General features: G+C 40.8%; 1 protein-coding gene across 1 annotated transcript in view; it reads right to left on the bottom strand.

Moving 5' to 3' along the window:
* The window catches only part of CRYBG3 (crystallin beta-gamma domain containing 3), a 114,926-nt gene that overhangs the window by 67,464 nt on the left and 30,850 nt on the right, over positions 1–16,612 (bottom strand). Inside the window, exons 3-4 of the mRNA XM_060010509.1 lie at positions 15,239–15,672; positions 1,935–8,058 (exon numbers count right to left, since the gene is read on the bottom strand). Of these exons, the coding sequence (XP_059866492.1) occupies positions 1,935–8,058; positions 15,239–15,672 (6,558 nt within the window). The remainder of the gene's footprint in view (positions 1–1,934; positions 8,059–15,238; positions 15,673–16,612) is intronic.

Below are 16,612 nucleotides of genomic sequence, written 5' to 3'. Positions count from 1 at the left end.
AGAAACATAAACAGAAAGATATACAGTTCACTTTCTTAGCGGTCACAGATCCAATTTATCGCATATTTATTTAGTGGGCATCATTACAAGGTGCACCTCTAGGTACTATAAGGGATATAAAGGTAAATACAAAGGAAAATAAAGCTTTGTCTCTGCCCTCAAGAAGTTTATAGCTTAGAAAGGGGAAACAGGTGATCACATTCCCATGTCTCTTCTAGGTGGGGGGATTAAGTTAAACCCTCAGGTAAAATACAATCAAAATGCCAAGTTACGGAAGTCAAGAGAAATGGCACCAGCATGGAGGTGAGGTGATGGCAGAAGAAGGTGCCCAAGAGGCTTGTGTGAAGTAGTGGTATGGAGCAGACCTTGAAAAACAGGACTTCAGTAAGTGAAAAAATGTGGCAGGTTGGTGTGGAGGTAGTAAAGAAAAAAATTACAGGAAGAGACCATCTTGAGAAAAAGTGCAGACTCTTACAAGGCGTGGAACCAGCGCACAAAGAGAGAACGCTGAGCAAACAAGACTTGGGGAACTCGTCATAGAGTGAAGAGGTTGCACTTGACTTAGTAGGAAACCAGGAACCATTAAAGAAACATTTCTTCAAATACCAAGCTTTCTTTTAAAAGGACCTTGCCTTGCAAGCTATTGGTTGGTATTCAAGTATTAGTACTTGCTACTAAGGGTATTCAAAGTACAGATACAGTCCTTGGGAATCCTAGAGAAAGTTCCATGATCTTGGAATGTCAGAAAGGAATGTCCTGAGACTTCCCTGGTGGTGCGGTGGTTAAGAATCTGCCTGCCAATGCAGGGGACATGGGTTCGATCCCTGGTCTGGGAAGATCCCACATGCCGCGGAGCAACTAAGCCTGTGCACCACAACTACTGAGCCTGCGCTCTAGAGCCCACGAGCCACAACTACTGAAGCCCACGTGCCACAACTACTGAAGCCCACGTGCCTAGAGCCTGTGCTCCGCAACAAGAGAAGCCGCCGCAATGAGAAGCCCGTGCACTGAAACGAAGAGTAGCCCCCGCTTGCTGCAACTAGAGAAAGCCTGCACGCAGCAATGAAGACCCAAAGCAGCCAAAAGTAAATAAATAAATATATTAAAAAAATAAAAGGAATGTCCCATATTCAATGAATAGTCTATAGTAAACATTTAAATATTTCTAAGTTGAAGAAAAGTGTAATTGAATTTCAAGACATTTTCCAGCTATAATGTTTTCATCTCCTTTTCTCTGAATTAGTCTGTTCATTGCCCTGCTATGTATGAACAAGAAGAAGACCAACTACAGTGAGAGACTGTTGTCAAGCAAAGACTTAAAATATTTTAAGTAGTTAAAGTATTTTTAAGTATCGTGAAATATTTTCTTGAGACACATAAGCTCAACAGCAAGTGACAATTTTTCTACATACAGTACCTTGAGAAACTCAGAAGGCTGTCACTTAATTTAGTTTGAAAACTAAAAATTAGCAAAGAACTGGGATATAACTTGCTTCTCTCTTATGCCTTTTAAATTCTGATGAAGCAATTTTGTTTTCTCAAATATACCAGTCCAGCTAAAATTCATGAGTTATGATACACTTCAAAGTACAAAGTAACCTCTGGTATTTTAAAAAAAAAATCTTTCACAACCTCAAAACACTGACTTTTTTTTTTTTTTTTTTTTTGCGGTATGCGGGCCTCTCACTGTTGTGGCCTCTCCCATTGCGGAGCACAGGCTCCGGACGCACAGGCCCAGCGGCCATGGCTCACGGGCCCAGCCGCTCTGTGGGATCCTCCCGGATGGGGGCACGAACCCGTGTCCCCTGCATCGGCAGGCGGACTCTCAACCACTGCGCCACCAGGGAAGCCCAACACTGATTTTCTTAATAAACTTTTAGATCATTTCATGATCCAAAGCACTACTTCACTAGTTAATAATCAAAATAACTCACCTCTGTGAACGAGCTTAATCGGCCTGAGGTGTCTCGAGCACAGCAATATTTTGACACCGGTTCCTGAAAAATTCCACCAAATCTGGCTCCTTTTTCTGAAGAACGGATTTTGGAAGTCTGCAAATACTGATGATAAGCACTCTTTAAAGAAGAATGTAGTTTGGAAGTAAGGTCAGATTTTTGTAGAAATGAGGCCTTTTCTGGCCACAGACCAATTTGCAGATTAGAGGTAGTAGGCTCATTTGACATCACATAAGAACTCTTAGAAACGCCAGTACTTTCCTGGTCATCATCAGGGCAAAATGTGACAGAAGAATCTGGCAGCTTGAAGATAACATTTTCCCGCCTTCTAGCGCTCAGACTTCCTTTGTGCAATGGCTCTTCCTCCTCTTTCTCCTCTTCCCCTCCCCTCCATCTGTCATCTTCATCCAAATTCATCTTTAAACGCTCCGATACTGACTGGAGAAGCGATAAAACAGAAGAGGACTGGTTTGCACTCTCTCTCGATTTCGTGGAGCCACGATGGCCAGGTGAGATTTCGCTGGATAGAATGTCCTCCTGAGAGCTGTCATCCTCATAAATGGGAGACAAAGCTAAGGGATAAATCTTGTACCTTTTGGCCTCTACTGATAAGATCATTTCTGAACTATCATCATCGAATGTCTCACCTAATTTAGTTTCCTTTTCAAAATGATGGAAGAGGTCAGTTCTACTCTCAGACCTTTCACACGCGGAAACAGGCATGCTGTTGGTGGATATGTCAGGAATCAGGAGGGACTGTGTTCTTCTTACTTCTGCAGTAGCATACTTGTCCTCATCTTGAAGAGGCTCTTCATATAATATAGTAAAGGAAGAACTTTCTTGTTCATCCTGAGCAACGAAGGCTAGGTTAGGCTCTTCCTTTTCATCTCCATAATCTAGATCTCTTATTTTCTTATGTACTGCAGTAACAGATGTTCTTCTGTCTAGCTTTCCTATGGTAGCCTCGGGTTGAAAATCTGGCATTGCTAAGGCTGGGTAGCCTTCATAATCCTTACTTAGCATAGGTGATTCATAACCCCTGAAAGCGGTGAGTCTAGTGTCAAACGCTGTCAAGCATGCCTTCATTTCAGTAGGCTCCTTCTCCATTTCTCCACCACTCCCTTCAGCAACCTCTTGGGGTGCTTTTTCAGCTTCAGATATGGGAGGTGTGGCCTCTTCTTGTGTAACAGGCAATTCCAGATCTGTTTCGTATGTTTTCTCAAGGTTTACCGCTGTGGACAACACTTTATGTTTCCTGACAGTCCCATCAGAATTTTCTGGGGATGTTCTTTCCATGTCTATCTTAAAGGGCATGGACACAATCGTTCCAATTGTCTCTTTTGCATCTCTCTTACATGCTTTTTCCATTTCTAAGGAAGCAGGTACTGCCTTCTTGTGTGCTTCTTTCACTTCTAACACAAAAGGAGGTACTATTTCAGTTTTCCTAATAACCCCTTTGGCATCCTTTTGGTAAGTGTTTTCCACGTCCATCATAGGTCTTTCAGTCTTTCCAGTGATCTTCTCACCATCTTTTTGGTAGATATTTACCACTTCTAATGTAATGGGCATCACCTCAGTTTTGTCCACCTTTCCTTCAGCATCTTTTTGGTAAATATCTTCCATTTCTAGTGTAGCAGGTATCATTTCAACCTTTTTGGCAGTGCCCTCAACATCTTTGTGGTAGAAATTGTCCATTTCTGACATAACCAAAGTCATCCCGGTCTTACCAACATCCCCTTCAGCATCCTTTTGGTAAACATTTTCCATTTCTAACGTAGCAGGTATCACTTCAGTCTTTCCAGTGATTCCCTCTGCATCTTTTTGGTAGACATTTTTCAGTTCTGACATATCAGGTGTTATGTCAGTTTTCCCAATATCCCCTTCAGTATCCCTCATTTCATAAGCTTTTTCCATTCCTAAAATGGCGGGTAATCCCTCCGTTTTTTCAATATACCTCTCAGCATCCATTTGGTATGCTTCTCTCATTTTAAGAATTTCAGTTGCTGGCTCAGTTTTCGAGGTATGCAACTCAGCATCCTCTTTATGTGCTCTTCCCACTTCTGACATAGGGGGAACTGCCTCATATTTCATAATATTCAATTCAGCATCCTTCTTATTTGGTTTTCCCATTTCTACCATGGAAGGTATAAGCTCAATTCTTCCTACATTTACTTCAGTGTCCTTCTTGTGTACTTTCCCTACTTCTGACACTGCAAGGGGTACGCTTTTATTACTATGTCCTGGCAAGCTTTTTTCAGACATACATAAAAGAGTATCAGACAAACCGCTTTTAGATGTCCCAGGTACATGGATGTCATCATTCACAAATGGAGGCCACGTGAAATTTAATACAAGAGTTCTTCTTTCCTCTGTCTCAGTTTTGTGATTATCAACACCCTTTATTTCCATTTTCTCTTTACAGTCCTTGTTGAGAAACGAATGTGCTTCTGACTTATCATCTAACCCTGTATGGGGCGTGTCTTCAGCTAGTAAAACAGTATCTGACTCCTGCAAGTTTATACTATCAGACTGTCCACCTCTATTTCCTGAAAAAGGGGATTTTTGGTAGAGAACAATTTCTCTTCCTTTAATTGACTCTGTGTCACTAACTAAGTTACTTACAGCAAAGAATCTACCTAATACTTTTTCACTAATTTCACATGTGCTTTGATTTCCTGCCTGTTCTGACACCAAGAACTCCCTTACCATATCAAGCGGCTTAACACTATCACTGTTCAGAAGTTTTGAAGTATTAGCCTGAAGTTCAGAATCCCGGGTATCCCGAGCATCGTTTGCTAAGGTTTCTTGGGCTGAATAAATAATCTCATTGACTAATTCCCTAGCTTGATCTTCTAACAACCAAGATACATTCATTCTATCAGAATCAAAAAGGAGACTCTTCTCACCAACCATAGGTGAAGCACAAGCCTTTTCTTCCCCTTGGACTTCAGACATGTTTTCCACGGCCTGCTCTTCCAAATGCTCTGTCAGCTGGATCCCTGTCAGTGTCACTTCTGATGGGCTTTTCTCAAGGATGTCTTCTTTTAGGGTACCTGGATTCATTATGCCGCCTACGGCTATATACTCCTGGCAGGTACCAACTGTGTGTCTGGACTTTAGCTCTTCCCTGACAGAATTAAAGATCTCACCAATCAATGTATCAGCCTTTTTACATAAACCACTTTCGAGGTCCAGAAGTTGCTCACGTGCTCTCCTCCTTGCTTCTATGTGCTCAGCAGATGCTTCAGAACACTGCTGGCTTGAGCTGTTAACTGACGCTGGGGCCCCAGCAACTGCTCCAGTCTCTGCTTCCATAGGACTGTCAAATTGGGCAGCAGTTGGGAAATCAACTGATACCATCCCAGTATGATCCCCAAAATGGTCCTGAAGTGGGGTGACTTCTGCCCCTGTTGGGAGAGATGTTTCAAATTCCAAATAAGAGCTATCAGGGTACAGCAGGTTAGTCAAGGAGGCACCTTCATGTGGGACATCTATGGTAACTTTTACAGAACTAAAATCCTTTGGGGGATTCTGTGAACTTGTAACCATGCTAACTTCTTCAGAGTTACTGGAGGAAGAAGCCATGCCATCAATACCACCACTTAGGAGATGAGCACCCTCTTTCTTTCTGTGAGATGAGGCTCTCTTTTCTGATCTCAGCACAGAAGGATGAGTACGAAAATTTGAATCCTCAGATGCAAACGTATTTTTTTCCAAACTCACACCAGAGCCCAGAAAAGGTGCATTTACTGCTGTGCTGTCAGTTTCTTGGAATTTGGGGGAAGTATTAGTGAAACTGAGTTCTGCCATTTCTGAAAAACCAGAAATCTTTTTGGTCCCACAGATAACTGCAGGTTGATGAATCACAGAAGTGTTGGCTTCACAGTTCTGTGCCATTTGCCTAGTGACTTTTCCATCATGAACAGCAGGTAAAGTCCCAAGTATATTACTTTGGAGAAGAGCAGAATTACCTGAGGCTTCCACCTCTGCTTCCTGTGTACCTTGATATTTGGAGGCAGAAGGAGAAACCTCAGTTTGGCGATTCTCTTTAAGGCTGGCATCTGAATATTTCTCTTTAATCTCTTTATGACCCACTAACTGAAAACTTCTGTCCTGTTCAACTTCTAGGGAAGTCAATTCTGATAAAAGAGGACTTGCTGGCTCATCTGTAATTTCAAGTGGAGAAGAGATTGTATCCTGAGAAGTGTCTCTGGGCTCTGTTTGGGGAACAGATATCTTGGAGAGACCTAGAGTTTTTCCTCTTCCAGAATGTGACCCAACAGGAACACTGTTCTGACTGTCAACTTCAGACGTTGACAACATTTCTGCAAGGTTATCAGTTTTGGTTTCCAAGGAGAAAAGAGAATCAGACTTGCCTATAGTGCCCTGACTTGCTTTGGCGTTTGACAGCATGAACTCTGCTTTATCACGGTCTTGAGATGAAGTGGAACTGTGGTCCTTAGAGAGGCTTTCGGACTCAAAGCTCAAGTCCACTGCAGTTAAGTGGGTGTCACTGGCTTCAAGACCTAGTGGAAACTGGCATTTTCCACTATCAGGAAGCACTTCCTTGGACTCAGGAATTGCAGATGCACGCTCAGGATGAAGGCAAGCAGGGAGACTCTTCCTGTCTGTGGCCTCAGCATGATTTGCCACATTTTCTTCTTGACACTTACGAGGCTGATGGGAAATACCAATGATGCTGACATCCCCAGTTTCAGTGAGCACAGAGGAACCTTCATTCTTTAAGACAGGAATATCCAACCTGCTCAGCAGGCCAGCTCGGGAAACAAAGGTAGGAGATGAAGTATTGAAATCTGATTTTTTATGGTCAAGGTTAAGAGATGTCCTGGCATCAGGTGAGGCTTTGGCTTGCTGACGACTCTGAGAGTCAAGAATAGATCCTGAAATGTGATTTCTATCCAGTTCAGGTGATATTTTATTTTCTAAGCATGCTACAACGGCTAATTCACTGGTGTGTTGTACAGAGGCAGCATCCTTTTCATTCATTCTAACAATGGGAGGCATTTTGCTATGTGGCCTAACGAGCTTCTTGGCTTCTGTTACCAACAACTTGTCAGTACCTTTGGGTAATGACTCAATTCTATCTTCTGGAGCTTTTCCATGACTTGAAGTTGTGGGTTCACCAACTGAGGTGCTTTCTGTTTCTTGCTTGATTTCTGTAGGAGCCAAATTTTCCTGTGTGTCCAGGGCAGACAATCTGTTTTCTTCACTTACAAGTTCTGTGTCTGTTACAGCATGTCTCTGGAGAGCAATGTTGCTGGTGTGATTGGCAGCGTGCTTTGACGAGTTACCTTCGGTGTGCTTGTCAGAACACTTACTCTCTGGCCACTGCAGAGCTTGATGCCTAATTGATTTATTTGGACTTGGCAAATCTGTATTTGCATGTTTGGTAGTGTCACTCCCATCAGATTTACTACCAGAGAAGTCGGAAACAGCAGGGTTCTCAGGCTCAACACGCTCCTCTCTTTGCACCAGTGTCCCATCACTCATCATCGAGCTGTTTTCTATTACCGTTGTTTCTGGTGTTGCTGTCCTCTGCAAGTCTGGACTGCAAGGAATTTTGCTACTGTTACTTTTTGTAAACAATGCTGAACATACCAAATTTCTGTCAGTCTGAGAAACTGGTATACAACTGAAATGGTGCTGTGAGTCAAATTCTCCATCAGTGGAGCTAGAGTTAGTCTCAGAATGGGATGACCGACTTCTCTCAGGTCCCCCAGGATCATTTTTATTTAAAACATCCCTAGAAGAAGCAGTGCTAGACAGTTCTCGGTTGTTTGTTGAATGGCTTTCTGGGTTGATATTTATTTTATTATAATCAGAGTCTTCTATCCGGCCTTTAAGCACTTGTCCTTTCACAGAAACGTCTGTGCTAGCTGATGACAATGACACCATCCCAGCCTCTATCTCACTTCCAAGGCCAATATGTGTGCTCGTACTAGAGTCGGAACTTTCATTTTCTCTGTCTAAGGGATTCAAGGTTTCCAGCGCCGTCTGCTGCTTCAAATACTTCCTAATTTGTCTGGGGCCTCGGTACGTGGCATATGTTACTACAGGCCTCTCTGGTGTACCATCCATTTGTCTGCAAAAAGAAATAGCATGAGAGTATCAGGAAATATAATTAGTAACACTTAACAGTAATTCCAGAAATCATAGTGAAGTATATCTTTCAAACACTCCTATTCTTCATATGTCCAAACTTGGGAAGGAAATCCTAGAATATTTTAGTTCAACCTATCTTTATTAAGCATAATACAGACGTGACCAGCAGCACATAAGTGTCAACCAGCATGAATGTCTGAGCTCCTCAGAACTGTCCCTCTCACCTGATTACGTCTGTCTCTCTCACGGTGGTTAATGGAGAGAATGTGGGCTGACAAGCCTGAGGCCGGAGTTCTAGCTCTGATCTCCAAAGAGTTTTTGACTAGAAGGAACCACATTGCCTTTGTGCCTCATACTGGTACCTCATGGCTAATCACTGATTTCTCCACCATATCAGAGCATCATAGCGAGCTTCTCTTCCTTTCTTTAGATGTGAATTTGGAACAGCAACTTTTAGCACAGAGTTAGAGAAGTTGTAACGAAAACACCTGGCAAGATGTCTAGCCTGCAGTAAGCACTCAATATATACTTAAGTCAATAAACGACAGAATTCCCTTAAAAATCCTCTCTCCTGTTAAGTTCTTCAATTAGCAGAGTAAGTATTAAACTGGCTGGGTGAATGCAGAAATCAAAAAAGGTTTCTAGCACAAGTTCCCTACTTTTTCTCAACCCTAGCATAAAGTTCCTGATGTCCTCAGCATCTAACTTCTTTTGGAGAATCTACCCCTGGGAGCTCTGATGCTATGCTATGCTATGCTATGCTGCCTTACAGCCCTTAACACACACCTTTCTCTCCCCTTCAATTCCAGCCCCAGACAGAAGCTTCTGTCCTATAAGACTCAGTTCCCAAGTTAACCCCAGTGCAAACCTACCCCAAGACCCCGTTACTGCTAGAACGGGCAGTTAGCCTCTGATCTGTGGGGACAAAGGGCCCTGAGCACATCACTTGCCATATTAGATTATAAAGATATATGCACTGATTTATTTCCCCACTAACCTAGTGCCTATTTGAAGGCAGGCACTACATCTTCATCATTTTCTTTCTTTTTTTTTTTTTTTTGTGGTGCGCAGGCCTCTCACTGTTGTGGCCTCTCCCGTTGCAGAGCACGGGCTCCGGATGCACAGGCTCAGCGGCCATGGCTCACGGGCCCAGCCGCTCTGCGGCATGTGGGATCTTCCCGGACCGGGGCACGAACCCGTGTCCCCTGCATCGGCAGGCGGACTCTCAACCACTGCGCCACCAGGGAAGCCCCATTTTCATATTTTTAAGTGCCCTACATAAGATTTGGCAAATGATGTATGTTTAATAACTTTGTGTGAATTAATGAATGGCTAAGTAAAGCAATGATACTAAACGCTAAGTAATTTGTTTCTGTCTTAATCCTTATAAATGATACTAAAGTGTTTTCAATTCTGCTCTCTAGTTACATTTTAGGGTCCCAGCTACAAAAATGTATGGTAGAAAAACTTGATGTATGCTCTAACTTTTTCAGGTTTAACATATAATTAACAAAACATTATAGAACCCATATGAATAACTAAGAAATCCAGTTATCAGTATTCCAGTATCTAAAAATGAGGTATTTTCTCCCCAACTTTATTTTTTTAATTTTTTAATATTTTTATTTTTTTTGGCGTTGGGTCTTCATTGCTGTGCACGGGCATTCTCTAGTTGCGGAGAGCAGGGGCTACTCTTTGTTGCTGTGTGTGGGCTTCTCACTGCGGTGGCTTCTCTTGTTGTGGAGCATGGGCTCTAGGCACGTGGGCTTCAGTAGTTGTGGCTTGCGGGCTCTAGAGCACAGGCTCAGTAGTTGTAGCACTCGGGCTTAGTTGCTGCACAGCATGTGGGATCTTCCCGGACCAGGGCTCGAACCCGTGTCCCCTGCATTGGCAGGCTGATTCTTAACCACTGCTCCACCAGGGAAGCCCTCTCCCCAACTTTAAAGCAACACCATGAAGAATGTTAGGTTTGTCCACATGATAAAACACAAAGTAAACCTCTGACATGTAAAATCTCAATTAACTGTGCCTCTTAACGTAGTTCTTGAATTTTAGCTGAAATAATTTATTTCAATCTATGTAATCGCTGGCCTATAAAATCCTACCACACCACTATTGTAAAAATTTGTATTAGTTACATTCATTTTACTGTCTATTTTAAAAGAGCTACAGGAGATGTATAGAGAAAAGCTTTGCCTTGGAGAAGTGATTTTAGCTACTACACAAATTTCAGGCTAGATCAAAGACAGTTATGAAACAAAGTTAAAAGTTGGATAAGGGAACCTATCTAAGAAAACATACCAGAAGAAAAAATACATATAGGTAAATTAATGTTATTGGTAAAATCCTATATCAAAATGCATAAATTATTCAGAAAATACAAGAGCCTTTCAGAACAATACACGAAGATCCAGAAGTATGAACAGATGACAAGTTTTATTGTTTGATTTTTCTTTCAAAGCTTTTAAATTTTATACTTAAAACCTACTTTCAAGGCTGCAAATTTTTTTTTCCCTAAAAGATCACCAAAATGTACATGATGTCCGAAGAAATAAGACTCGAGAGATAAGGATCAGAAGTTTATTCTTCAAGTATAGTAATCTCAGGTTCTCTTACTACCAACTCCATCCTAACGAGACGTCAAGGCGTTTTATTCTACATCAATCCAATAATGCGACTTTTGCTCTAAAAGAACTTCTATTAAAATAAAGCACAGAGAAAAATCCACTCCAGAAAAAATTTCAGTTCACTGTAAGAATGCCTTTTGGTAGTTTTGGAGTCCTTTTTGGGGGGGTGGGGCACGGATAATTGTTTTCCATTCCCATCTTGGGAGCTTTCTGGTTACTGTCAACTAGAATGATTAAACTGATTTATATGAACCAGTATAAATTTCTAATGAAATAATGTCCCTCAGCACCCTAGGTGGAAATGTTATACGCTTGTGACTAAAATATGTACCCTTTATACTAAACAACTATACTATCACGTTTAAAGCACTGAACATCAAAGTTTCAAGCTTAGCTTCATGTATTATAATTAGTCCTTTCAGGTACTGATGAGCTACACTCACACTTTGTAAAGGGTTAGTCATGCCAAGATAGTCTATTTTCTACAACATTCTCTCACAGGTTGTAGTTGAGTCTTCATAACTGAATAGTATTAAGACCATAAAACTGTCCTTTAATTAAGATTTTCCCTAATACAGAAAATAGAAAGAAAATGGAAATGTCAAAAATACATAACTTTACAAATAAACTAAAGATAGAAAATTAAAAAGGTTTATTTTCACAAACTGAATAAAGAACATATTCATTTCATGTATTATGTAATTGTGCATGGGATCTGTAGCTTATTCAATATAAGTAGAGGTATGTGATCCAAACAACACTAAGAAAAAAGTAAAATATCTAGAAATTTCAACTATTTAAGGGAATAGACATACATATTTAAAATCTGGAAAGGGTTTTATGCATTTCAGCCCAAACCTAACTACCTATCATGTGCAAGTTTATTAAGCCTCCAAGTACTACATATGGCTGTACTCTATCCTGGATAAACTTAATGCATCTGATACTACAAAGATCAACCAAAGACATGTGTCATTCTTCAAAGAAAATTCTATAAAGGCAGCCTGAAAATAATAGCATTAGAGCAAAAGTATTCAGTATATCTAATTCACTTTTAGTAAGTATGATTAAGCTACATTTTTAGTGTTAAGATTTATTTCCTTTCAAATTACATAGTGAAGAATATCTTCAGGCTTCCCTGGTGGCACAGTGGTTAAGAATCCGCCTGCCAATGCAGGGGACATGGGTTTGATCCCTGGCCCAGGAGGATCCCACATACCACGGAGCAACTAAGCCCGTGTACCACAACCACTGAGCCTGCGCTCTAGAGCCCGTAAGCCACAACTACTGAAGCCCGCGCACCTAGAGCCCGTGCTCTGCAACAAAAAAAACCACCGCAATGAGAAGCCCCCGCTCGCTGCAACTAGAGAAAGTCCATGCACAGCAATGAAGACCCAACACAGTCAAAATAAAAATAAATAAATAAATTTATTTTTTTTAAAAAAGAATATCTTCTCTCTGGGACCTCCCTGGTGGTGCAGTGGTTAAGAATCCGCCTGCCAATGCAGGGAACACGGGTTCGAGCCCTGGTCTGGGTAGATCCCATATACCGCGGAGCAACTAAGCCCATGTGCCACAACTACTGAGCCTGTGCTCTAGAGCCCACATGCCACAACTACTGAGCCCACACACCTAGAGCCCATGCTCTGCAACAAGAGAAGCCACCACAATGAGAAGCCCGTGCACCGCAACGAAGAGTAGCCCCCGCTAGTTGCAACTAGAGAAAGCCCGCGCACAGCAACAAAGACCCAATGCAGCCAAAACAAATAAAATAAAAATAAAAATAATTTTTTAAAAGAATATCTTCTCTCACAATAGGGAAGGCTTTTAACTATTTTATGTAAAGAAAAGCTGCAAAACCAGACATTTACTTAAAAAGCACAATAAAGTTTTGACAGAAGAGTTTCTCATGATGGATATGAATTTGCTGAAAATGTAAGAATTGCAGAACTTTTTAAAGAATTTCAATCCAACAGTGAAGTAGCTTCCTACATAAATTACACGAGAAGCATGAGTTAATGTATGGAAAGTAATCTAAAAAGTGTTAGCACAACAGGTTTACTTAAAGGCTTTATTGGTATTAAAAATGAAATTTGCATACTCAACGGTACATAAAAACAATTACACAGCTGTTTATTATTTTTAATTAAGTGAAGATGAAATCATTTACAATGCTTTTTGATAAGGATTTTTTTCTAACACTTCAAATTATAGGTAATAACTTGTCTAAATTTTGACTTGTATATTTATATGATTATATTTGCATATAATTGTATATACTATTTACATACAAATTTTGTATATAATTTTCTGATTTGCCAATTTAATGTATCATTGTTCACAGTTTTTATCATAGAGAGTTGGAAAACTGGAAGCAATCCTATCTACTGATCTTCTCTTTCCTGATACTTTCCATTGCTATCATGCTTAGAAAATTGTTTCTCACCAGAATAATTCACATTTAGCTGCTTTTAGTTTTGTATGTTTCTTAAACATTTTTATTCCACTTTAATTTTAATGTAAAAATGAGATGAGTATCTAGCTTTTATTTTTTTCTCCAAATTATTATCCCATTTCCCCAAGTCTTCCTTTTTATAAGAATACATAATGCCATCACATTCAAGGGCTCAAATCACAAAATACACAAGGGTCTATTTCTAGACTGTCTATTCTGTTCCATATAAATGTCTAGCAAATATTACACCAGTATTACATCATTTCAATTTACGTAGCTTTATCAGTACACTTTAACAACTGGTAGGGCAAGCCCCACCTCATCACTCTTTTTTTTTATTTTTTTTTAACATCTTTATTGGAGTATAATTGCTTTAAAATGGTATGTTAGTTTCAGCTTCACAACAAAATGAATCAGTTATATATATACATATATTCCCATATCTCTTCCCGCTTGCGTCTCCCTCCCTCCCACCCTCCCTATCCCACCCCTCCAGGCGGTCACAAAGCACCGAGCTGATCTCCCTGTGCTATGCGGCTGCTTCCCACTAGCTATCTACCTTACGTTTGGTAGTGTATATATGTCCATGCCTCTTTATCGCTTTGTCACCGTTTACCCTTCCCCCTCCCCATAGCCTCAAGTCCATTCTCTAGTAAGTCTGTGTCTTTATTCCTGTTTCACCCCTAGGTTTTTCATGACATTTTTTTTTTTTTTAATTCCATATATATGTGTTAGCATACGGCATTTGTCTTTCTCTTTCTGACTTACTTCACTCTGTATGACAGACTCTAGGTCTATCCACCTCATTACAAATAGCTCAATTTCGTCTCTTTTTATGGCTGAGTAATATTCCATTGTACATATGACCTCATCACTCTTGATGGGCAAACCCAAATCCATCTGGGGTCTCAGTTCTCACAACTGTAAGATGGGTCTGTGCCTACCCCTACTTCAAAAGCTTACTATGAGGAATTCACTGAAATCACATGCATGAGGACTCTCTGAAACTATAAAGAATCACATAGTCTAAATTGTCATCTGACTATAGTATTAATGAACTCTTCAAAGAACAAAAATAATTCTCAAGTAGAGTTTAAATTAAAATCAGTAAAACAGATCCATGGACTTCCCTGGTGGCACAGTGGTTAAGAATCTGCCTGCCAATGCAGGGGACACGGGTTCGAGCCCTGGTCCAGGAAGATCCCACAGGCCGCAGAGAAACTAAGCCCATGCGCCACAACTACTGAGCCCTGTGCCACAACTGCTGAAGCCCACGTGCCTAGAGTCTGAGCACTGCAACAAAGAGTAGCCCCTGCGCGCCACAACTAGAGAAAGCCCACACAGCAACAAAGACCCAATGCAGCCAAAAATAAATAAATTAATAAATTTTTAAAAATAAAATAAAACAGATCCTTATCAGTTATGAATGAATACTTTTATGTTACACAAAATGTCTAATGGACTCAACATTGTTACAAACATTTTCTGGATAGAAAATGTTCCTTCTAGCTCATTTGCGTCAAAGAAAAACAAGTTAGTGCCCATTTGTAAATCAAAGAAAGAAAAAAGGGTTGGTGAAGTGCTTCTTAAATTTCTTCAAGATTTGTTTCTTGGAGCTGTGGGAAAGGTTCAAAAGGCTAATTCCATAAATAAAGTCAATTTAATTTCTTTTCTTAACCCCTTTAATTGGATTCCACAAAGAAAAGATATTGATGGAACGTGAACACAAACCGTAGGATTATTTTTGTTCCCAAAATGCAGATACTGAACACATTGCCTGTCCTACTACAGAAGAATTCAGACAACAGAAAACACTCCCATTTAAGGAAGTCTTAAATCAGAAATAAATCGTTTACTATGACAAAGTTAGCACCTAAAAGGTATTAGTACCACCCCCTAAAATAGCTCAAAGGGCCCTAGATATGTGTATGGTACACAGAATCATATAATTTTTCACCTAGTAGCAGGGACATTACAGAATACTTTTTCTAATCCCCTTACTTAACAGTAGTAGAACTAAGGCTCAAAAGCTAGGTCCAAAAGCTCAGTTTTTTTAGATAAGTAGATTTTAAACTTACTTTCTTAGCAAATCACTGGTTTCCTGTTCACTGTCTTGTGTTGTATCCAAAGACAAGGCATCTGAGAGTTCAGCTGAGTTGGATTCTTGTGCTTCTGCTGGAAGTGCCAGGGTTCCCAGGGAGCCACTGACAACAGCCCTCTCCCTTTGGACCCCTTCATCAGGATGGTCACTGGGATTTCGTAAGTCTTTCTCAGTTTTGTCATGTTCATCTTTGAAAGAAGACTGCTTGGCTTCACCAAGAGATGATTTTCCTGAGATGTTGAATAAGTTACCAAGAAACTGAAAAAAGCTTTCTTTCGGCTGTTTATCGCTTTCTCCCATTCTGGCATCTGAAGTGGAACCGGAAAGGTCATTTGGCTTTTTGGAATCTTCCTGTGTTGGAAGAGTGATTAGCTTCTCAGCATGGTTCCTTTTGTCCTCACTTTGGGGAATCTTTGAAAACAAAAGAGAGAATATTAAGCAACATCATTTAAAAAATGACATAGGCTAACTGATAACCTATTACATGACACACTCTGTGCCCGATGCCAGGGATACATCTGTGAATAAGACAGATGGCTTTTGTTCCCTAGTAGTTTACAAGCTACTGAAGGGCACCGTCAGTGCAACTTTAACAAAGCTATATAGTAAATGTCACAAAGGGGGAAGGACAGCCCACATGGGGACCCAGGAGTAACCAGTCCAGATTTGGTTGTGGAGAGAGCAGAGGAGGTAACTCAGGGGATGCTTCCTAAAGGAAGTGTCCTCTGAAGGAGACCTAAAAAGTGCCTATGTGATGCTTGTGCATCTCCCTCACTCTCTGTTCTCCGCTCCCTGCTTCTTCTCCCCGTCTCTCTGCATTTAGAGAGGTGTCAGCTTCTAAGGAGTTTAAAAGGACTGGAGGTAAGAGTGTAAAATGAGAAGAGCAAAAAGTTAAGTATGGAGAGATAAGTAAAAGGACAGATCATGGCAGACCTCAGAGGTGTTTAAATTTAGCTTTTATTATTACAGAGCTAATGGACAGTATTTTCACACACTCGGTACATCAGACAACACCTAAATAGACTTCATCATTTCAGCACTGTGTTAACCTCTGAAGCTGCCACATGGTGGAAAACTGTTCCTCAGGAAGATGAGGAAAGACAGCAACATGGTGTATCAATTTAGAGGAAAAGCCCGCTACAGACTCTTCAAGGTAAAACACAAAGCCCTGATATGTGCACTAATGCAAACGGTGGGCAGCACCGGGAATTCTTGCAGACGTTAAACACTTTCAGGGGTGCATCTTACCTGCTCATAATTAACCTACTAGTGAAGCAAGCTCCCATTCACGCGTACTCTGTGTGAGGAGACGGAGCTGCTCCATCCGAGCGCGCGCTGGCATTCCAGGGCA

This window comes from Delphinus delphis, chromosome 4 (genome assembly GCF_949987515.2).
Source record: "Delphinus delphis chromosome 4, mDelDel1.2, whole genome shotgun sequence".
Lineage (NCBI taxonomy): Eukaryota > Metazoa > Chordata > Mammalia > Artiodactyla > Delphinidae > Delphinus > Delphinus delphis.
Note: the sequence above shows the minus strand (reverse complement) of the source record. Positions and strands in the feature narration are given on the sequence as shown.